The 21,710-nt window shown below is 45.3% G+C and overlaps 1 protein-coding gene across 2 annotated transcripts in view; it reads left to right on the forward strand.

The window, feature by feature from the left end:
- Nucleotides 1-21,710, forward strand: part of MSH5 (mutS homolog 5) — a 72,711-nt gene that overhangs the window by 15,812 nt on the left and 35,189 nt on the right. For both annotated transcript variants that reach the window (XM_075323455.1, XM_075323456.1), the window contains exons 4-15: nucleotides 3,636-3,716; nucleotides 4,085-4,156; nucleotides 5,761-5,882; nucleotides 8,732-8,841; nucleotides 9,513-9,548; nucleotides 9,857-9,939; nucleotides 11,055-11,100; nucleotides 12,985-13,123; nucleotides 14,004-14,066; nucleotides 14,156-14,284; nucleotides 18,637-18,709; nucleotides 18,837-18,946. In XM_075323455.1, the coding sequence (XP_075179570.1) occupies nucleotides 3,636-3,716; nucleotides 4,085-4,156; nucleotides 5,761-5,882; nucleotides 8,732-8,841; nucleotides 9,513-9,548; nucleotides 9,857-9,939; nucleotides 11,055-11,100; nucleotides 12,985-13,123; nucleotides 14,004-14,066; nucleotides 14,156-14,284; nucleotides 18,637-18,709; nucleotides 18,837-18,946 (1,064 nt within the window). The remainder of the gene's footprint in view (nucleotides 1-3,635; nucleotides 3,717-4,084; nucleotides 4,157-5,760; nucleotides 5,883-8,731; nucleotides 8,842-9,512; nucleotides 9,549-9,856; nucleotides 9,940-11,054; nucleotides 11,101-12,984; nucleotides 13,124-14,003; nucleotides 14,067-14,155; nucleotides 14,285-18,636; nucleotides 18,710-18,836; nucleotides 18,947-21,710) is intronic.

Consider the following 21,710-nt stretch of genomic DNA (forward strand, 5'->3'; position numbering starts at 1 on the left):
GCACAAAAGCGTCGTTATCGTATCATCGGTGCAGGTCTTCGACTTTTTCATAACTACGCTGCCGCGACAGGTACGATGTAGTTCCTCGTTCCTGCGACAGCACACATTGCTGAGTGTAAAGCCGCAGGAGCGAGGAACATCTCCTTACCTGTCGCCGGCGGCTATACGGAAGGAAGGAGGTGGGCGGGATGTTTACGTCCCGCTCATCTCTGCCCCTCCGCTTCTATTGGCCGCCTGCCGTGTGACGTCGCTATGACGCCGCACGACCCACCCCCTTAGGATGGAGGCGGGTCGCCGGTCAGAGCGATGGTCGCAGGGCAGGTGAGTGCATGTGAAGCTGGCGTAGCGATAATTTTCGCTACGCCAGCTATCACAAGATATCGTACCTGTGATGGGGGCGGGGACTATCGCGTGCACCATCGCAAGCATCGGCTTGCGATGTCACATCGTGCAAAGCCCGCCTTAGGGTCATCAAAAAAAGGTCACCTTGCCATGGTTGATAGGTTCACATGAATTGGTCAACCTTTGTTTTAACAAGTATATTCCATATAGCATTAAGGCAATTTAAATTTCATATTTTCTGTGTTTGTGTGATGCCCTGGGCAAGCCAGGGGTCACAGGTCATGACACCACCACACCCTACACCCCGGATAGGTACACTAAAGCTACACAAAAATCCTTGTTGCCTTCCTCCAGGGGCTGATGTTCACACCAGGGGGTGGGCCAGGCCGTTGGCTCCGCCCACCGAGGAGTTCACAGTCCTGGAGGCGGGAAAACCAGGGAGTTAGTTGAAGATAGAGTTAGAGTTTGGAGGAGCAAGAGAGAAGAGTAAAGGTGGAAGAGAAAGTGACACTTGAGGAAGCCTGAAATTGGTCTGGGTGTGTGCCCCGGACCGAGACAGCAAGGTCAGCAGACGGCGGTGACTGTCTGCAGCAGAGGCTGCTTGGAGGTTGCCGAAAGGACCGTGGACGGGTGGTGGCCCGGCGGTACCGGAGCGGTATACGAAGAGAAGCCAGCACCATTGGCAGGGGCCTTTCGGATCCCGGCAAGGCTAGGTGTCGCCGTGAATTTGCCAAATCCGTCAGTGAAGGGGACCTCTTGGTCTCCCAACAACCAAGTCCCGATTGAAGGCAACAGTCCAACCGTTAGAGAGAGACACCGCCACCGCCAAGGCACCAGTTTCTCAGGGCTAGCGCCTGCGGACAAAGAGGGGCTCCTCCGGCCCATATCCAAGCCGGGGAGCGGGTTACCGGTGGGAACCCATCGCTACCAACATAGACTTAGGTGCAGGAAAAGGGACCGTCACCGTCAGCTACTGGGGAAAAGCAACTGCAGCCGTCCGTGGGAACCGTCTTTCCAGCCGTGTGTTTTACCGAGAACTGTGTCCTTGTCTCAGGCTGAGTGAGTACCACAGTGCCGTGAGGCACAGCACTGCCCCCGCGTCCCTGCACCCCACCAAGCCCTGCACCGGCCCGCCATCCCTCATCCTCCACCCCATCACTGGGCCCCGGACAACCAACCCCTACCCACGGAGGGGAGAACTAACAACTCTGCTGCTCCCTGTCACCTCTCCCGGGATCCCCATACAGAGCAGCGGTGGTGTCCCTACAATCACCACAACCGTGGGTGGCATCACGGACAACAATTAATCCCCAAAACCAATCCCCTTTTCACTCACGGGCGAGGAGCGCCGCTCGAGTCCCCGGGATCCGGCCCATCGCTCGAGCCACCGAGCAGCAGAGGACGCAGCGGCAGCCGGACCTGAGCAGTGGGAGAGCGCAGCGTCCCCTCCTCCGCCCGCGACATTTGCATATGTCTTAGCACTTAGAGTGCTGCTGTATTCTTTTGTTTGTGTATCATGTAGTCATAGCGGCTTGCACCTGTTCACAGTTGCTTTATTCTATTTAGAGGTGCTGATCAGATTTTGGGGGTTTTGTATCTATCTATCCATCTATCCATCTATCCATCTATCTATCTATCTATCTATCTATCTATCTATCTATCTAATACAGAAACAAAAGAATACAGCAGGACTCTGTAAGCACTAAGATATATACAAACATAGAATATATGAAATTTAAACTGCATTAATGCTATATGGAATACAATTAGAAAAATAAAGGTACTTAGCTCATAAATTGGCCAATTCATGTGAGCCCATCAACTACGACATCAACCCAAGGGTGTTTTTAATCAGTGTTGGATCCTATCTGCCCATACATTTGTAGGTCTTTAGCCTGAGAGAGGCATTATATTAGGTTAGGGTCCCATCAAAGAAAATCCAAAAGTAGAAATAGTACCAGCACCAATCCGTAATTTTTTTAATATTGTATTCAATGCAAAAAGTATAAAAACAAGAAGGAAGGTGGATAAAAAATAAAAACTGAAACAAGACAGGTACAGGTAACGCGTTTCTGGCCCAACGTGGCCCTTAGTCTTAACCATCAAAGAAAGGTCATATTGCCATGGAGGAGGGGCTCACATGAATTGGTGAATTTTTGCGCTAAGTACCCTTATTTTTCTAAGTATATTCCATGTACAGTTTCAATTTCATATACTACTGTATATGTTTTCATATATCTTAGCACTTAGAGTGCTGCTGTATTCTTTTGTTTGTGTATCATGTAGTCATAGCAGCTTGCACCTATTCACAGTTGCTTTATTCTATTCGGAGTAGCTGGTCATTTGTGTCTCTATCTATCTATCCATCTAGCCCTCTATCTATCCATCTATCTATCTATCTATCTATCTATACCTCTATCTATCTATCCCTCTATCTATCTATCTATCCCTCTATCCCTCTATCTATCCATCTATCTATCTATCTATCTATCTATCTATCTATCTATCCCTCTATCTATCCCTCTATCTATCCCTCTATCTATCTATCTATCTATCTATCTATCCCTCTATCTATCTATCTATCTATCTATCTATCTATCTATCTATCTATCTATCTATCTATCTATCTATCTATCTATCTATCTATCTATCTATCCCTCTATCCCTCTATCTATCCATCTATCTATCTATCTATCTATCTATCCCTCTATCTATCCATCTATCTATCTATCCCTCTATCTATCCCTCTATCTATCTATCTATCTATCTATCTATCCCTCTATCTATCTATCTATCCATCTATCCCTCTATCTATCCCTCTATCTATCTATCCCTCTATCTATCCCTCTATCTATCCCTCTATCTATCCCTCTATCTATCCATCTATCTATCTATCCCTCTATCTATCCCTCTATCTATCCCTCTATCTATCCATCTATCTATCTATCTATCTATCTATCTATCTATCTATCTATCTATCTATCCATCTATCCCTCTATCTATCCCTCTATCTATCCATCTATCTATCTATCCCTCTATCTATCCCTCTATCTATCTATCTATCTATCTATCTATCTATCTATCCCTCTATCTATTTATCTATCTATCTATCTATCTATCTATCCCTCTATTTATCTATCTATCTATCTATCTATCCCTCTATCTATCTATTATCTATCTATCTATCCCTCTATCTATCCCTCTATCTATCTATTATCTATCTATCTATCCCTCTATCTATCTATCTATCTATCCCTCTATCTATCTAATATCTCTTTCCTTTTCTTCCCCAGTGATAGCTGAACTTCATCCGAAATGTGTCGTGACCAGTGCAAAGCAAGACCAGCATTTCTCCGACTTCCTCCAGACATTGAGTAATATCAACATCTTCCCATAATCGCTTCCTACCACATATTTCTCATGTCATTGCTCTGAGATCAGAATAAATGGCGGCTTTTTTTTCCCCTCTCTTATCTACGGGCTGTGTCTGGTATTGCAGCTCAGCCTCACTCAGTACAGTGGCATTGATGCTCTATCTCCTCTGAAATAAAATGAGTGGGCATGTTAAAATCCAACATGCCCAATCGTTCACTTTCCCAACATCCGGACACCCCGTACACATAAAATCTCCTGTTTTGTTCACCGCTCCTGTAGTAGTTTACTTTCCCTTGTAGCATTGGCTACCTATATTTCTTCTATGTATCACGCCTGCTGACGCTGCTGCCTCGTTTTCTCTTTTTAGAGCCGAATCCAGACGGTGCAGCTGATGGAAGATTCACGGCTGAGATATGTCTATTCCCACGGGTGGACTTTGGTAATCAGTCACAGTGGTCTGTATGCTTCCCCGTCTAGAGATGTTATCATCATGGGAGCCACTCAATTGGCTGAGGACATCATAATACCACTGCAGCTGATCATTCCTCACTGATTGGCTGCAGCGGTTACTTTCTTTCAAAGCCATCTCCCAATATCACCTATAGTAGAATAAGGATGTTTAAGACATGTCCCTAAGATTGTGTCAGGGGTTATTGACCTACTTTTGGGCAGGGTTTCTGTTTCTGGAAATTGAGGATGGTCCCGACTGTTGTCAATTATGATCCATATGCCTGTGATTTCACACTTTCTCACAACATTTATAGGCTATCAAGTCTTTAAGTCATGGATATCGCCCTATTGTCTTTCTCCCCATTGTCTTTCTCCCCCTTGTCCTTCTCCCCCTTGTCCTTCTCCCCCTTGTCCTCCTCCCCCTTGTCCTTCTCCCCCTTGTCCTCCTCCCCCTTGTCCATCTCCCCCTTGTCCTTCTCCCCCTTGTCCTTCTCCCCCTTGTCTTCCTCCCCCTTGTCCTCCTCCCCCTTGTCCTCCTCCCCCTTGTCCTCCTCCCCTTGTCCTCCTCCCCTTTTGTCCTTCTTCCCCTTGTCCTCCTCCCCCTTGTCCATCTCCCCCTTGTCCTCCTCCCCCCTTGTCCATCTCCCCCTTGTCCTCCTCCCCCTTGTCCTCCTCCCCCTTGTCCTCCTCCCCCCTTGTCCATCTCCCCCTTGTCCTCCTCCCCCTTGTCCTCCTCCCCCTTGTCCTCCTCCCCCTTGTCCATCTCCCCCTTGTCCTCCTCCCCCTTGTCCTCCTCCCCTTTTGTCCTTCTTCCCCTTGTCCTCTTCCCCTTGTCCTCCTCCCCCTTGTCCATCTCCCCCTTGTCCATCTCCCCCTTGTCCTTCTCCCCCTTGTCCTTCTCCCCCTTGTCCTTCTCCCCCTTGTCCTCCTCCCCCTTGTCCTCCTCCCCCTTGTCCTCCTCCCCCTTGTCCATCTCCCCCTTGTCCTCCTCCCCCTTGTCCTCCTCCCCCTTGTCCTCCTCCCCCTTGTCCTCCTCCCCCTTTTCCATCTCCCCCTTTTCCATCTCCCCCTTTTCCATCTCCCCCTTTTCCATCTCCCCCTTGTCCATCTCCCCCTTGTCCATCTCCCCCTTGTCCATCTCCCCCTTGTCCATCTCCCCCTTGTCCATCTCCCCCTTGTCTTCCTCCCCCTTGTCCTCCTCCCCCTTGTCCATCTCCCCCTTGTCCATCTCCCCCTTGTCCTTCTCCCCCTTGTCCTTCTCCCCCTTGTCCTCCTCCCCCTTGTCTTCCTCCCCCTTGTCATTGTCTCCATTGTCCTTGTCTCCATTGTCCTTGTCTCCATTGTCCTTCTCCCCCTTGTCATTGTCTCCATTGTCATTGTCTCCATTGTCCTTGTCTCCATTGTCCTTGTCTCCATTGTCCTTCTCCCCTTTGTCTTTCACCCCATTGTCTATTGCCTCTTCTGTTCTCATTATGGAAGGGGTAAATTAAATACCCCCAGTGTGAAGCAGCACCACTATTCCATCATTACACAAGTTTTCTGCAGACTTTCTGATTAAAAAAGAAAAATTCCGAAAATTGTGTTTTTCTTCAGCCCTTCCCATCTGTAAGCAGAGGGTCCTGTCGGGGCGTTTCTCCATGCTGCCGTCCAACCTCACAGAGCCGGAGAAGATTCTGCATCTCTCCTCCGTCATACCCTTTGACTGCCCTCTGATGGTGAGAGCGTGCATTGCAGTTCATTCTCGTCTCCAATTCTCCTTAGTTTATAGATTTCATTTATCTATTACTTAATGTGCATATGAGAATCCCACCAGATCCGGGCGGATCAGTGACTAAAAGCTATTAACAAGCCAGGATTAGAAATGAAATCAATGCCATAGATTGCTGGCTGACCTAGTTATTAATGCCCCGCTATGGTACGTGCCAGGCACTGTGCAGATGTACTAGTGGATTATGAAAAGCCGGTGAAGGTTGTAGATCATGAAAGATGTAATAGGCACACAAAAGCTGAAGCCGTATTATAGCCAGTCACCCATAACTATAGACTAAAGTATGTGCATTGTTTCACCGCTTTGTACTTTTTCCCCTTAAAGGGAATGTGTCATCTGAAAACTTTCACACTGGTCACTAGGCAAAATATTAGACTCATACTTCTGTACAGACGACTTTTCAGCAGTCTCATTATAATCTCAGACAGGATTACGTCTGCTAACACCTCTATATACAGTAAGTAACACAGGATCCACCTTTCACAAAAGGTGATATTACAGCTCACCTCCTCCCCTTCCTATACAATGACTGATATCACCTCTATATGCAGTAGATAACACAGGATCCACCATTTACAATAATTGATATCACAGCTCACCTCCTTCTCCTGTACAATGACTGATATCACTACTATATACAGTAGATAAGACAGGATTCAGCATTCACAATAAGTAATGTCACAGCTCACCTCTTCCTCCTACTGTGCAATGACTGATAACACCTCTATATACAGTAGATAACAAAGGACCGACCCTTTGCCATAGGTGATGACACAGCTCACCTCCTCCCCCTTCTGTACAATGACTGATATCACCTCTATATACAGTGAATAACACAGGATTCAGCATTCACAATAAGTAATATCACAGCTCACCTCTTCCTCCTCCTGTGCAATTACTGATAACACTTCTATATACAGTAGGTAACACAGAGCTGACCTTTCGCAATAGGTGATGGCACAGCTTACCTCCTCCTCATGTACAATGGCTGATAACACCTTTACATACAGCAGATAGCACAGGATCCACCATTCGCAATAGGTGATGTTATAACTTATCTCCTCCTGTACAATGACTAATAACACCTTTTATATACAGTAAATAACACATGATTTAGCATTCATAATATGTGATGTCACAGCGCACCTCCTCCTCCTTCCAGCACAATGATCTCAGCAGTGATCATGGAGCATACCCACTATGCTCTACCATAGAAGTCAATGTACATCTTCAGTCTATGCCTTCCTATAGTCCAGCTACCTGTTGTAAAGTAAATAAATGCTGTTAACAGAAGCTCGGGTAAGATGACACCTTTCATAATCATGTACAGAAATTCCACGGCAGAAATGTCCCGGTAGAGTCTCAGTGTCTCCTATGTCATGCATTTACAGCAGAGTCTCAGTATCTCCTATGTGATGTATATACAACAGTCTCAATGCCTCTTATGTGATATACATACAACAGTCTTGGTGCCTCTTATGTGATGTATACATACGTGTCCCAGTATCTCCTATATGATGAATGTACAGCAGAGTCTGTGTCTCCTATGTGATGTATAACAGCAGTCTCAGTGTCTCATATGTGACGTATATACAGCAGAGTTTTAGCGTCTATGGTTTTCCTATGTGAGGTATAACCGCAGAGTCTCAGTGTCTCCTATGTGATGTATAACAGCAGAGTCTGTGTCTCCTATGTGATGTATAACAGCAGAGTCTGTGTCTCCTATGTGATATTGATACAGCAGAGTCTGTCTCCTATGTGATGTATAACAGCAGAGTCTCAGTGTCTCCTATGTGATACATATACAGCAGAGTCTCAATGTTTCCTATGTGATGTATAACAGCAGAGTCTCAGTATCTCCTATGTGACGTATAACAGCAGAGTCTGTGTTTCCTATGTGATGTATAACAGCAGAGTCTGTGTCTCCTATGTGATGTATATACAGCAGTCTCAGTGTCTCCTATGTGATGTATATACAGCAGAGTCTCAGTATCTCCTATGTGACGTATAACAGCAGAGTCTGTGTTTCCTATGTGATGTATAACAGCAGAGTCTGTGTCTCCTATGTGATGTATATACAGCAGTCTCAGTGTCTCCTATGTGATGTATATACAGCAGAGTCTCAGTATCTCCTATGTGACGTATAACAGCAGAGTCTGTGTCTCCTATGTGATGTATATACAGCAGTCTCAGTGTCTCCTATGTGATGTATATACAGCAGTCTCAGTGTCTCCTATGTGATGTATAACAGCAGAGTCTCAGTGTCTCCTATGTGATGTATAACAGCAGAGTCTCAGTGTCTCCTATGTGATGTATAACAGCAGAGTCTCAGTATCTCCTATGTGACGTATAACAGCAGAGTCTGTGTTTCCTATGTGATGTATAACAGCAGAGTCTGTGTCTCCTATGTGATGTATATACAGCAGTCTCAGTGTCTCCTATGTGATGTATATACAGCAGAGTCTCAGTATCTCCTATGTGACGTATAACAGCAGAGTCTGTGTCTCCTATGTGATGTATATAGAGCAGTCTCAGTGTCTCCTATGTGATGTATATACAGCAGTCTCAGTGTCTCCTATGTGATGTATAACAGCAGAGTCTCAGTTTTTCCTATGTGATACATATACAGCAGAGTCTCAGTGTTTCCTGTGCAGCTGAATTGGCTGCACATGCGGTATATGTTTGCACTGGGTTCTTCTCTTCACAGTACAGGTGCAGAAACATTCAGATCCCCTAGAAAACAAATATTCTTGTGCTTTCCTTCATATGTGAATTGCTTGATCATTTTTATTTCAGGTCTGTGCTTTAGGTGGGCTTCTGAAATTTCTCGACCGGAGGAGGATTGGCATAGAATTGGAAGACAGCAGTGTGGGGGTCCCAATCCTAAGTATCAAGAAATATGTCATGTATGATGTGATATTAGTTACAGAAAACTCCATACTCCTGTAATAACTAGTGATGCTGACAATGATGTGGGTAGTATAACAAGATATAACAGTGCCCTCTATGCGGAAATCGGTTTTCTTTTACTAGGTTGCACATGTACTTATTATCAATCACGGTTATATCCTGTATATATAACATATAATGTATACCCTTACACGTAGGGCCTATACAGAATTATTTTCTATACGTTTTTGTATTATAGCAGCCACAGCTCTAGTTTTAATCATTCAGGGCTCCTAATCCTTTTGAATAGACAGTCACATAATACTATAGTTAGTTCTGATTTCTTACAGCCACCACTAGGGGGAGCTCACTGCATACAGCTTTATTATTGAGTTCAATGTATAACCAGTATGCACTGAGCTCATAAGCTCCCTCTAGTGGTGGCTGCGGGGAGATATGGAGCTTTGTATCTGAAATACTAACTTTTACTATAATTGTTATAAATATAATAAATGATTTCAATGCAAAATTATTTTTTAATAACAGACACAACAGAAATGCCATATACCTTTATATATAATGGTGTGGGGCTGGAATCCACTTATTTGTTGGATTGGGAAAAGAATCCTTGTCCTTAGTGTGATTTAATTAAACTGGTAATGTATATCTGTTTATCTTGTGTGTCCAGGACTGACATAGTGGACATGGACCAAGATACTTTTAGGTAAGTACTAAAAATCATTATCCAAGTTTGAAAATTATTGCATAGACACCAAGGTAAAAAAAAATATCACCACTAGAGGGAGCTCACTGCATACTGTGTATACACCGAACTCAATAATTACACTGTATGCAGTAAGCTCCTGGGCTCCCCCTAGTGGTGGCTGGAAATAGACAGATTTTGAAGCTGTCTATCAGAAACACAGTAGAAATATAATATATGATATAATTATATAATATTGTACAATTTTCATTTATGATACTATATGGTACAGCTGGAATACTCAGTATGCAATAATTTTTATTTTTCAGTGTCTTGCATATATTCAAAAGTGAGGCCCATCCATCTGTATATAAGATGTGCTCCGGGGGAAAAGAAGGACTGAGTCTGTTTGGTAATACGCAAGAGCTTATATATATGCACCATCTGTTATTTCACATACTGTAATACCCGTATAGACAGGTCCCATTTTTGGAATTTGTGGGGGACCCAACTATCATCAAGTTATGACGTCTTGGTGCCACACCTTTAAAGAAAACTTAAAAAAAATATCATTATCCACCAGACAATGAAAAGTTAACACTTTTTGTAATATGCTTCATTACCTAATTTTGCTTCCTTCTCTCAACAGTATCTGTACACTATAATGAAACAGTCAGGAGTATGGGAATTCCCCTGTCTGAGCATCGCTGTATCCCCAGCCGTACAAAGACAGGGGAATTTCCATAGGAGATTATAGTTTACGGATCTTGGCTGAGCAGCAGTTCAGAGCAGCTTGTAAAGGAGCAAGAACTGAACATTGACGCACAACTGCAGCATAGTGTTTTTGAGATAACATCATAATTTTGCAGTTGCTGGAGGATAATTGCTGCCTTCTCTCAACAGTATCTGTACATTATAATGAAACAGTCAGGAATACGAGAATTCCCCTGTCTGAGCCTCTCTGTATCCCCAGCCGTACAAAGACAGGGCAATTTCCATAGGAGATTATAGTTTACGGATCTTGGCCGAGCAGCAGTTCAGAGCAGCTTGTAAAGGAGCAAGAACTGAACATTGATGCACAACTGCAGCATAGTGTTTTTGAGACAAAATCATAACTTTGCAGTTGCTGGAGGATAATTGCTGCCTTCTCTCAACAGTATCTGTACATTATAATGAAACAGCCGTACAAAGACAGGGGACGTTCCAGAGGAGATTAGAGCTTACGGCTCTTGGTAGAGCAGCAGTTCAAAGCAGCTTGTAAAGGAGCATGAACTGAACATTGAAGCACAACTGCAGCGTAGTGTTTTTGAGACAAAATCATTACTTTGCAGTTGCTGGAGGATAATTCAATGAGAAAAAATATATATTTTTTTGTTTTTAACTAATCGTTATTTTTTTTTAATGTGCATTGAGAAAATAAAAAAAAAACTTGTAAAGGTGGATGGAATTTTTAACGCCCAACAGTATAAAGGGTATGGTTACGGGGGGAGTAGGTTTTCTGATGCTCTGATTATTGTCATATTTTAGGTCTTCTTAACCGGTGCCAGTGTAAATGGGGAGAGATCAGGCTGAGGTAAGATGCAGCTATTCTCGCGGCTTTCTAGTCATTATTTGAGTCTTTTAACTAAAATACACATTTGCTAACTCCTACGCATCGGACCAGGAAAAAAAGGGAAATTGTCAAATCTGCCAGGCACCATATAAACCTCTTGCGCAGCTCCTTAGTTCTTCTTCCGCCCCATTGCACATTACTTTAAGGGGTGTGTTCTGTGATAAACAGGGGCATGGTCTAAGAAAATAGGCTTGTCTATGCAGGAAGACATGTGCGCGGCGCTAATACTTTTATATTAGTCCTATATTAGTCTTATATTAGTCTGGCGAAAACAAATTATATACATGTATTCCAGCCTGGAGGTTGTAATGAAAGGTAAATATGTTTTTAGAGAAGTATACTTAATATATACATTGACATGGCGGCCGCTGGGTGTAAAATAAGTGGTGTAAACCTGGATGTCTGTCCATCTTGTTAGGGTGAAGCAGGGCCAGGTTTTATGGATAGCTGGAGAGTGGAGAGATGGGTGGCTCTGGCTATCCACATACCGCTGCCCATGCGTGTGTCTCATCTGTTAAGATGGAGACTGTTTGTTTACCACATGGTCAGAGTGGAGGAGACCGTGATATCTCCAGGAAGGAATAATCTGAGAGAAGGGAGGATGTGATTGCTCTAACCAGGACCGTGTATAGAGGTTGTGAAGCCCCTAGAAGGAATCTTCTTAGGGAATAGAGGATTCGCTTTGTCTCACCAGTACCATATATAGAGGTTGTGATGCCTCTAGAAGGGATCCTCTAAGAGAAGAGAGGATTCGCTTCATCTGACGAGGACCGTGTATAGAGGTTGTGAAGCCTCTAGAAGGGTTCCTCTGAGAGAAGAGAGGATTCGCTTCATCTGACCAGGACTGTGTATAGAGGTTGCGACACCTCTAGAAGGGATCCTCTGAGAGAAGAGAGGATTCGCTTCATCTGACCAGGACTGTGTATAGAGGTTGCGACACCTCTAGAAGGGATCCTCTGAGAGAAAAGAGGATTCACGTCATCTGACCAGGACCATGTTTACAGGTTGCGACACCTCTAGAAGGGATCCTCTGAGAGAAAAGAGGATTCACGTCATCTGACCAGGACCATGTTTACAGGTTGTGACATCTCTAGAAGGGATCCTCTGAGAGAAAAGAGGATTCGCTTTGTCTGACCAGGACCCTATATAGAGGTTGTGGCACCTCTAGAAGGGATCCTCTGAGAGAATAGAGGATTCGCTTCATCTGACCAGGACCATGTTTAGAGGTTTTGACACCTCTAGAAGGGATCCTCTGAGAGAAAAGAGGATTCACTTTGTCTGACCAGGACTGTATATAGAGTTTGTGATGCCTCTAGAAGGGATCCTCTGAGAGAAGAGAGGATTCGCTTCATCTGACCAGGACTGTGTATAGAGGTTGTGACACCTCTAGAAGGGATCCTCTGAGAGAAGAGAGGGTTTGCTTCGTCTGACTGAAGTCAGTGTATGGAGGTTTCCTATACCTCCGGAAGGTACCTCTGGAGAGGGGCGGCTATCCTGACCGGGGTCAGTGTATGTAGGCAGACATAGCTCCACTGCGATACTTAAGAAGGGTTTCCGAATCTGAGAGGGCGAAACGCAAGTAAAACAGACTTGAGAACCATATGTTTGTTCCTTTAAGCCGGAAGAGGCTTTGTGTTATGTTGGTGTAAACAGGTTTACGTCATGTCAAATAAACCTGCAGGACTTTTTTAAGAGAAAGTGTTCCTCTTGTCTAAGTAACATGAGTGACCCCATCACAACATTTTGATACATTTTTTGTGATTTCGTGCCATTTTTTGGCCAACATTTAAGCTAATTATCCTGTATCATTCGCCATCAGCCATTACGTCTTTCCCCTCTCATCAGATTGTTGTTCATGCGGCCGACACGGAACCAGGCGGAGCTGACGTCTCGCCTCGATGTGATCGAGTTCTTCATGGCACCGCACAATCAGGAGACGACCAGCAACATTCAGGGCTGCCTCAGGAATATAAAGAACATCCCTGTGAGTATGGACCCTCCGCAGAGACAGCAACCTTCCTATATCAGGCTGAGCACGAGAAGCCGATCTGCTGTGATCCCCAGCGATCCCCGGAGGAACCTTACAGGAAGTGTCCAAGCTCCCTGCAGCACCCCCGCAGGGGAAACAAAGTATTACACATGCGTCGTCTGTGTGATTCAGGACAGGACGGGTCCTCCACACGCTGCTTATAACCCCTCTCCAGTGTGACCAAGACATACTGATAACACTTTACATTACTGCCCCCTTTGGTCGTCTATACATTATTTATATAGATTAAATTGTTTAAAAGTTTTTAAAAGGGCTCCCCACTAAATTACATTATCACCTCTCCATAGGATGTATGACCCCACTGATCCGAAGACCCCCCCCCCCGTGTGATTAGAGCGGGGGTGCGCATGCCTGACCACATTGCTCTGTTCACGTCTATGGGCCTGATGGATCGGATGTCTTTACACTGTGACTAATAAGCCGCTTGTTTTTAAAGGGGCTCCCCACTTATTAACATTATCACCTCTCCACAGTATATATGACCCCACCGATCCGAAGACCCCCCCCCCCCCCCCGTGTGATTGGAGTGGGGTGCGCATGCCTGACCACACTGCTCTGTTCACGTCTATGGGCCTGATGGATCGGATATCTTTACACTGGGACTAATAAGCCGCTTGTTTTTAAAGGGGCTCCCCACTAAATAACATTATCACCTCTCCACAGGATGTATGACCCCACCGATCCGAAGACCCCCCCCGTGTGATTGTAGCTGGGGTGCGCATGCCTGACCACACTGCTCTGTTCACTTCTATGGGCCTGATGGATCTGATGTCTTTACACTGGGACTAATAAGCCGCTTTCTTTTCTTTCACAGCTGATCCTAAAACGCATGACTCTCTCTAACACCAAGGTGACGGACTGGCAGTCCCTGTACAAGGTACATCTGTTTCCGTTGCTGGCGTCTATATGTTTATTCTGATGGTAAATGTTCCTTATGTCTCCCCTTCCGTTTTTCTGCTCCTATAGACTGTGTATAACGCTGTTTGTATAGGAGAGATCTGCCGCACGCTGCCTCAGTCTGTGTCGCTCTTCAGCCGCATCGCTTCTGCCTTCAGCAGTGACCTGCACTATATCGCCAGCATCATCAGTAAAGTGGTGCGTGTCCTGAGACTTTCTTATTGTCCTATATATGTGTATAAACCCTTCTGCTCCTTATATTACCTAGAGTCAGATATGAGAATGATCCTATCCATTTACAGCCATATTTTTGTTGATAGACAGATATATTGTATAGTAATATTCTGGCTACCAGAAGCCACCACTAGGGGGAGCTTAATGTGCAGGCATGAGGAAAGGTCAAAGCACGCCGCGCACTGCAATGCTTTCATCTGCCCTCAGCAGATCACAGTGCGCATGCGCAGGAGCGCAATGGAGGCCTCTATGTGGATGACGCAGGACGCGTTATTTACAAGGGGCTGGGCAGCAGGACAGCGATCGCACAAGATGTGGGGGGCACCGGACCAAGAGCAGCGACACCCATCAGACCGGACCGTCCCCTAGGTAAGTATCATAAAAGTGTTTTTTATGTTCTACAGAGCAACCTGGGCTCATATATACAGGATTCTGGAATGCTGTATATAAGGGTTCACTGATGATGACCGCAGCTCATAAGGGAAAAAATAGTGAGAGGTTCCCTTTAAGTGTTTATTTTATCGCAAAACTGGATTTACAGCTACACTGCTCAGTACTGATATATAATGTCCTCCATCCTGTTTTCTAGTCAGTGTTTTATCTCACCCAGGTGCTGGATTCACAGCTATACACAGTCCTGTAGTATAGTCTCTTTGATGCTGATTTCCAATAAGTGTATTATCTCAACCAAGTGCTGGATTAACAGCTACAATGCTCAGTAGTGCAATGTACTGTCCTCAATGCTGTTTTCTAGTCAGTGTTTTATTTCAAAACAGAGCTGGGTCATATTTAAACTCCTCAGTACTGCCATATGACGTTCTCTATTCTGTTTTCTAGTCAGTGTGTTATCTCATCCCAGAGCTCGGTTCTAAGATACACTGCTTGGTATTGCTGTACAATGCCCTCCATGCTGCTTTCTAGTCAATGTTTTATTACACCTTAGTGCTGGATTAACAGCTACACAGCTCAGTACTGCAATGTAATGTCCTCCCATCCTGTTTTCTAGTCAGTGTTTTATCTCATCCAGGTGTTGTATTCACAGCTACACTGCTCAGTCCTGTAGTATAGTGTCCTTGATGCTGATTTCCATTTAGTGTATTATCTCAACCAAGTGCTAGATTAACAGCTACAATGCTCAGTAGTGCTATGTAGTGTCCTCAATGCTGTGTTGCTGTGTTCTAGTCAGTGTTTTATCTCACCACAGAGCTGGATTTATATTTATACTGATCGGTACTGCTATATAAAGTTCTCTATTCTGCTTTCTAGTCAGTGTTTTATCTCATCCCAGAGCTTGGTTTTAAGATACACTGCTTGGTAATGCTGTAACATGTTCTCCATGCTGCTTTCTAGTCAATGTTTTATTACACCTTAGTGCTGGATTAACAGCTACACAGCTCAGTACTGCAATGTAATGTCCTCCCATCCTGTTTCTAGTCAGTGTTTTATCTCATCCAGGTGTTGTATTCACAGCTACACTGCTCAGTTCCGTAGTATAGTGTCCTTGATGCTGATTTCCATTTAGTGTATTATCTCAACTAAGTGCTGGGTTAACAGCTACAATGCTCAGTAGTGCTATGTAGTGTCCTCAATGCTGTTTTCTAGTCAGTGTTTTATCTCACTACAGAGCTAGATTTATATTTAAATTGCTCAGTACTGCCATATGAAGTTCTCTATTCTGCTTTCTAGTCAGTGTGTTATCTCATCCCAGAGCTCGGTTCTAAGATACACTGCTTGGTAATGCTGTAAAATGTTCTCCATGCTGCTTTCTAGTCAGTGTTTTATTACACCTTAGTGCTGGATTAACAGCTACACTGCTCAGTACTGCAATGTAATGTCCTCCCATCCTGTTTTCTAGTCAGTGTTTTATCTCACTCAGGTGATGGATTCACAGCTACACTGCTCAGTCCTGTAGTATAGTGTCCTTGATGCTGATTTCCATTTAGTATATTATCTCAACCAAGTGCTAATTTAACAGCTACAATGCTCAGTAGTGCTATGTAGTGTCCTCAATGCTGTGTTCTAGTCAGTGTTTTATCTCACCACAGAGTTGGATTCATATTTAAACTGCTCAGTACTGCCATATGAAGTCCTCTATTCTGCTTTCTAGTCAGTGTGTTATCTCATTCCAGAGCTTGGTTCATAGATAAACTGCTTGGTAATGCTGTAAAATGTTCTCCATGCTGCTTTCTAGTCAGTGTTTTATTACACCTTAGTGGTGGATTAACAGTTATACAGCTCAGTACTGCTATGTAATGTCCTCCCATCCTGCTTTCTAGTCAGTGTGTTATCTCATCCCAGAGCTCAGTTCTAAGATACACTGCGTTTTAATGCTGTAAAATGTTCTCCATGCTGCTTTCTAGTCAGTGTTTTATTACACCTTAGTGCTGGATTAACAGCTACACAGCTCAGTACTGCTATATAATGTCCTCCTATCCTGTTTTCTAGTCAGTGTTTTATCTCATCTAGGTGTTGGATTCACAGCTACACTGCTCAGTTCCGTAGTATAGTGTCCTTAATGCTGATTTCCATTTAGTGTATTATCTCAACCAAGTACTACATTAACAGCTACAACGCTCAGTAGTGCTATGTAGTTTCCTCAATGCTGTTTTCTAGTCAGTGTTTTATCTCACCACAGAGCTGGATTCATATTTAAACTGCTCAGTACTGCCATATGAAGTTCTCTATTCTGCTTTCTAGTCAGTGTTTTATCTCATTCCAGAGCTTGGTTCATAGATAAATCGCTTGGTAATACTGTATATGTCCTCCATGCTGCTTTCTAGTCAGTGTTTTATTACACCTTAGTGGTGGATTAACAGTTATACAGCTCAGTACTGCTATGTAATGTCCTCCCATCCTGTTTTCTAGTCAGTGTTTTATCTCATCCAGATGTATGAGTCACAGCTACACTGCTCAAATCTGTAGCATAGTGTAATTGATTTCATTTCCAATTAGTGTATTGTCTCAGCCAAGTGCTAGATTATCAGCTACAATGCTCAGTAGTGCTATGTAGTGTCGTCGGTGCTGTTTTCTAGTCAGTGTTTTATCTCCCTATAGAGCTGAATTCATATTTAAACTCCTCAGTACTGCTATATTAAGTCCTCTATTCTGCTTTCTAGTCAGTGTTTTATCTCATCCCAGAGCTCTGTTCACATATACACTGGTTGGTACGGCTGTATAATGTCCTCCATGCTGCTTTCTACACAGCGTTATATCTCACCTCAGTGCTAGATTAACAGCTACACAGCTCAGTACTGCTATGTAACGTCCTGCATGCTGCTTTCTAGTCAGTGTTTTAGCTCACCCCACAGATAAAATTCACAGCTACCCTCCTCAGCTTTGCAGTATACCTTACTACATGCTGCTTTTGAACATATACTACTACATAGAGACAGGAGATAGAGACAGGAGAGCAGAATCCTCGTGTGCGTCTGTGCTGCGTATGGGAGACATCAGAGCAGCTTGTCTCCACCCATTAGCACACTAGCTATAGGGAAGTACCACACATATGGCGACAGGGAAGGGAAACACTGTGTCTAGGGAAGAGGGAGATGGTGACCCCTGACCAAATCTTCCACTACCCCCTGGCTCCCCTGACCACCCTAGATAGGTTCCGCGCCTATTCGCTGAGCAGGATACCTGACCCTGGGTGACCCTGAAATTGGCTCTAGGTAAGGAACCGATGGGCTGAGCGCTTAGTCAACCCCACTAGGTCCTAAAGAACACAAAAGGAACACACACAGGGGAAAGTAACAAACAACCTATCTCCAGGATGACTCTGGAAGAAGTAAAGCCACAAACAACAATGTTTCTTCAGATGAGATGGATACAAGCGACTGTTTGCATCCAAGACCTATATAGGAATATAACTCTATCACCAGCAAACACCAAGGGGAAATGTGGGTATTTAAGGACACAAGGGGAAGGGATGATTAACAGCAGAAAGGTAAGGATATCCGCAGGGTCCTAAAAGGAAAGGGATAAACTCCAAACAGAGAAGATACATAGGATACCATTACACCATAGCATGAAGAATAGAATGGGAGGGAGCAATTTGTATAGCCAAACGCTGCGACCTTCTACAGCCGGACACCCCAGGACTGTCTGTCAATCATGACACACCCGTGATACTAGCTCAGAGACAATCCAAAGTTAGAGATAGGGCCAACAGAGGGGAAAGCTGGTGAAAATGCAGTGTACAAATTAAGGAAAATGAATTGCCCCAGAATTTTGGGGTTTATATGAGAGGCCTGTATTTCTCTCGTAAATCTGTTACGATATCACTGAACCCTACTTTTCTTTTTTGTTCTTTCTCTCAGGTGGATTTTGAAGAGAGCGTCAGGGAGAAACGATTTTGTATTAAGCCTCAAGTAGATCCGACCGTGGACGACAGTAAGTGGATATTATGTGCTGTGGGACTTTCAGTGTTGTCATAGGCGCACGCCACATGACCTGACAGCTACGGCTAGAAGCAAAAGTCGCTAAATCTAAGTAATGGCATTGTATCTATATGTTCCAGAGAAACGCCGGATGCAGGGACTTCCAGACTTCCTAACAGACGTCGCCCATAAGGAATTGGAGACCCTGGACGTCCAGATACCATCCTGCTGCGTGCTCTACATCCCGCTGGTGAGGAGGACTACATGCAATAAGACAGACAGCACTTGGGCACTGGAAGGAAAGTGATGGCACAGAATGGGCGCAGAGTAGTGGAGGTGCAGGTCAGGGACACACAGAGGCACGACTCCTCACAGTACAGGTATCTGTGAGCCCACCCAGGACAGACTTTCATTCCCTCTAAATATAACCATAAAGGTTACCACTACCAAAGATAATCTGCTCACATCTGATCTTGAGAGTTTCGCTCAGCTTCATCTGGGGCTAACGAATAAATTTGCTAAGAATCAAAACTTCAGGGTGGGGGTTAAACCCATACTTCTCTCACTCCTCAGACTTTAATCTCTATCCTCTACTCTTTCCCGGGCCTCGGGGGCATTGCCGTTCTTTACTAGTCCCCTGTGATCCTCTGGGGTGTGCATTAAGGCACACACAGTCATGGGGGGTGAGACACACATCTGTTATGACTGTAGCTTGGCTATACGTGGTATAGTCAGGTGGGAGGTGTCTGTTCTGTTGTGCCTCATTCCGGGACTCACGCTGCTTAATTATGGTGTGGAGACCTCCGGAACGACGCCGGTAATAGTTCCTGTTCTGCGGCGTGCGCAACTGGTTCTTGTGAATTAACCCTGATCCATCCCGCTACCCAGCTCCTTGACCTCCGTTTCCCTTGTACTGTTTGTGTGCCCTGTCTCCCAGACCCCGGTCCCGTTCTGTGTCTCGGTCCCCTCCCCCTTCTTTGTACTTACTTGCTCTCCCGGCCTCTGACCTCGTTAAGGTTTCCTGACCACGGCTCTGTTTCCCCTTTTTGGCTTTTGACGTGACCTCTTGGCTCCTGACCCTCCTGCTTCCATCTGTTTACGGCTTGCTCACCCCTCTGTTCAGACGTGACTTCCTGGTTAAGACATAGGGATACTTTGCACGCTGCGACATCGCTAGCCGATGCTAGCGATGCAGAGCGCGATAGTCCCCGCCCCCGTCGCACATGCGATCTCTTGTGATAGCTGCCGTAGCGAACATTATCGCTACGGCAGCTTCACACGCACTTACCTGCCCTGCGACGTCGCTCTGGCCGGCGAACCGCCTCCTTCCTAAGGGGGCGGGTCGTGCGGTGTCACAGCGACTTCACACGGCAGGCGGCCAATAGAAGCGGAGGGGCGGAGATGAGCAGGACGTAAACATCCCGCCCACCTCCTCCCTTCCGCATAGCCGGTGGAGGCAGGTAAGGAGATGCTCCTCGCTCCTGCGGCTTCATACACAGCGATGTGCGCTGCCGCAGGAACGAGGAACAACATCGTATCTCCTATTGGTGCGACATTATGGAAATGACCGACACTACACAGATCGCCGATTTACAACGCTTTTGCGATAGTTTATCGGCGCATCTAGGCTTTACACGTTGTGATGTTGTTACTGGCGCCGTCACTTTCGATTTGACCTCGACGATATCGCAGTAGCGATGTCGCAACGTGCAAAGCACCCTTTAGGCTATGTGCGCACTGGGAAATGGAATTTTCTTGAGAAAATTCCGCATGCTCTCAAAGATTACCGCACCCGCGGTAAAAAACCGCGTAAAACCACACCCGAAAACCGCATGCGGTTTGCCGCGGTTTTACCGCGGTATTGTTCGCGGTATTGCCGCGGTTTTGCCGCGTGCGGGTTGGTACATGTGCTTATTGCATTCAATGCAATAAAGCACATTGAAAAAAAAGAAAAAAAAAAATCATTTCCTTCTTAGATAGATAGATAAAGAGACAGAAGAATAGATAGAGGGATAGATAGAGGACAGATCGCTGCATTTCCCACGGTCGGCAGTGAGTTCACATTACCGGCCGTGGGAAATGACCGGTAATTACCTCTTCTGTCTGCTGCGAGGCTGCATTCATTCAGCGCTGTGTGTCGGTCGCGGCTGGATGGAAGCAGCGCAGGACCTGTGGATTATGCTGGAGCTGTGGATTACGCCGGAGCTTTGTTTCGGGAGGGGTTAATAAAAGGGTGAACGAGGCTTGTTTGTGTTTTTATTTAAAATAAAGGATTTTTTGGTGTGTTTTATTCACTTTACTTACGGGTTGATCATGTCAGCTGTCACATAGACGCTGCCATGATCAAGCCTGGAGTTAATGGCAGTGATCCGCCACCATTAACCCCTTGTATTACCCTGACTGCCACTGCTACACGGCGGCAGGAAGAGCCGGGGACACGCCGGTACTGCCGCATAATGCATGCGACAGTGCCGGGGCAGCTGCGGCTGATATTCTCGGCTGCCGGAGGGGGAGTGAGGCGGGGGACATTACCCCTGCCCCTCTCCCTCCCCAGCCTGAGAATACCGGGCCGCCGCTGTGTGCTTACCTCGGCTGGACGGTAAATATGCAGCGGAGCCCACGTGTTTTGTTTTCTATATTTCCATTTGCTTTCTATGTGTGTTCTATGTGTCTGTGTCTATGTGTTCTGTGTCTGTGTCTGTCTGTTTGTTTACTCTCTTCCTGTAATGACATCACTTCCCTGCAAAACCGCAGACAAGCGATGTACATTACCGGAGGTAAACCGCGAAATACCGCAGGGAATACCGCAGGGAATAACGCAGTGAACCGCACAGAATTTGCTGCCTGCGTTATTCCCTGCGGGATTTCACGATTACATTGGAGTCAATGGAGTGAAATCCCGCGGCGACGTGCGTAAAAGAATTGACATGCAATCGTTTTTGCTGCGGGAATCCCGCAGCAAAACATGCAGCTGTCAAAATCCGCCTAGTGCGCACAGGATTTTTTTTTCCCAT

The sequence above is a fragment of the Anomaloglossus baeobatrachus genome, chromosome 9 (genome assembly GCF_048569485.1).
Source record: "Anomaloglossus baeobatrachus isolate aAnoBae1 chromosome 9, aAnoBae1.hap1, whole genome shotgun sequence".
Classification (NCBI taxonomy): Eukaryota; Metazoa; Chordata; class Amphibia; order Anura; family Aromobatidae; genus Anomaloglossus; species Anomaloglossus baeobatrachus.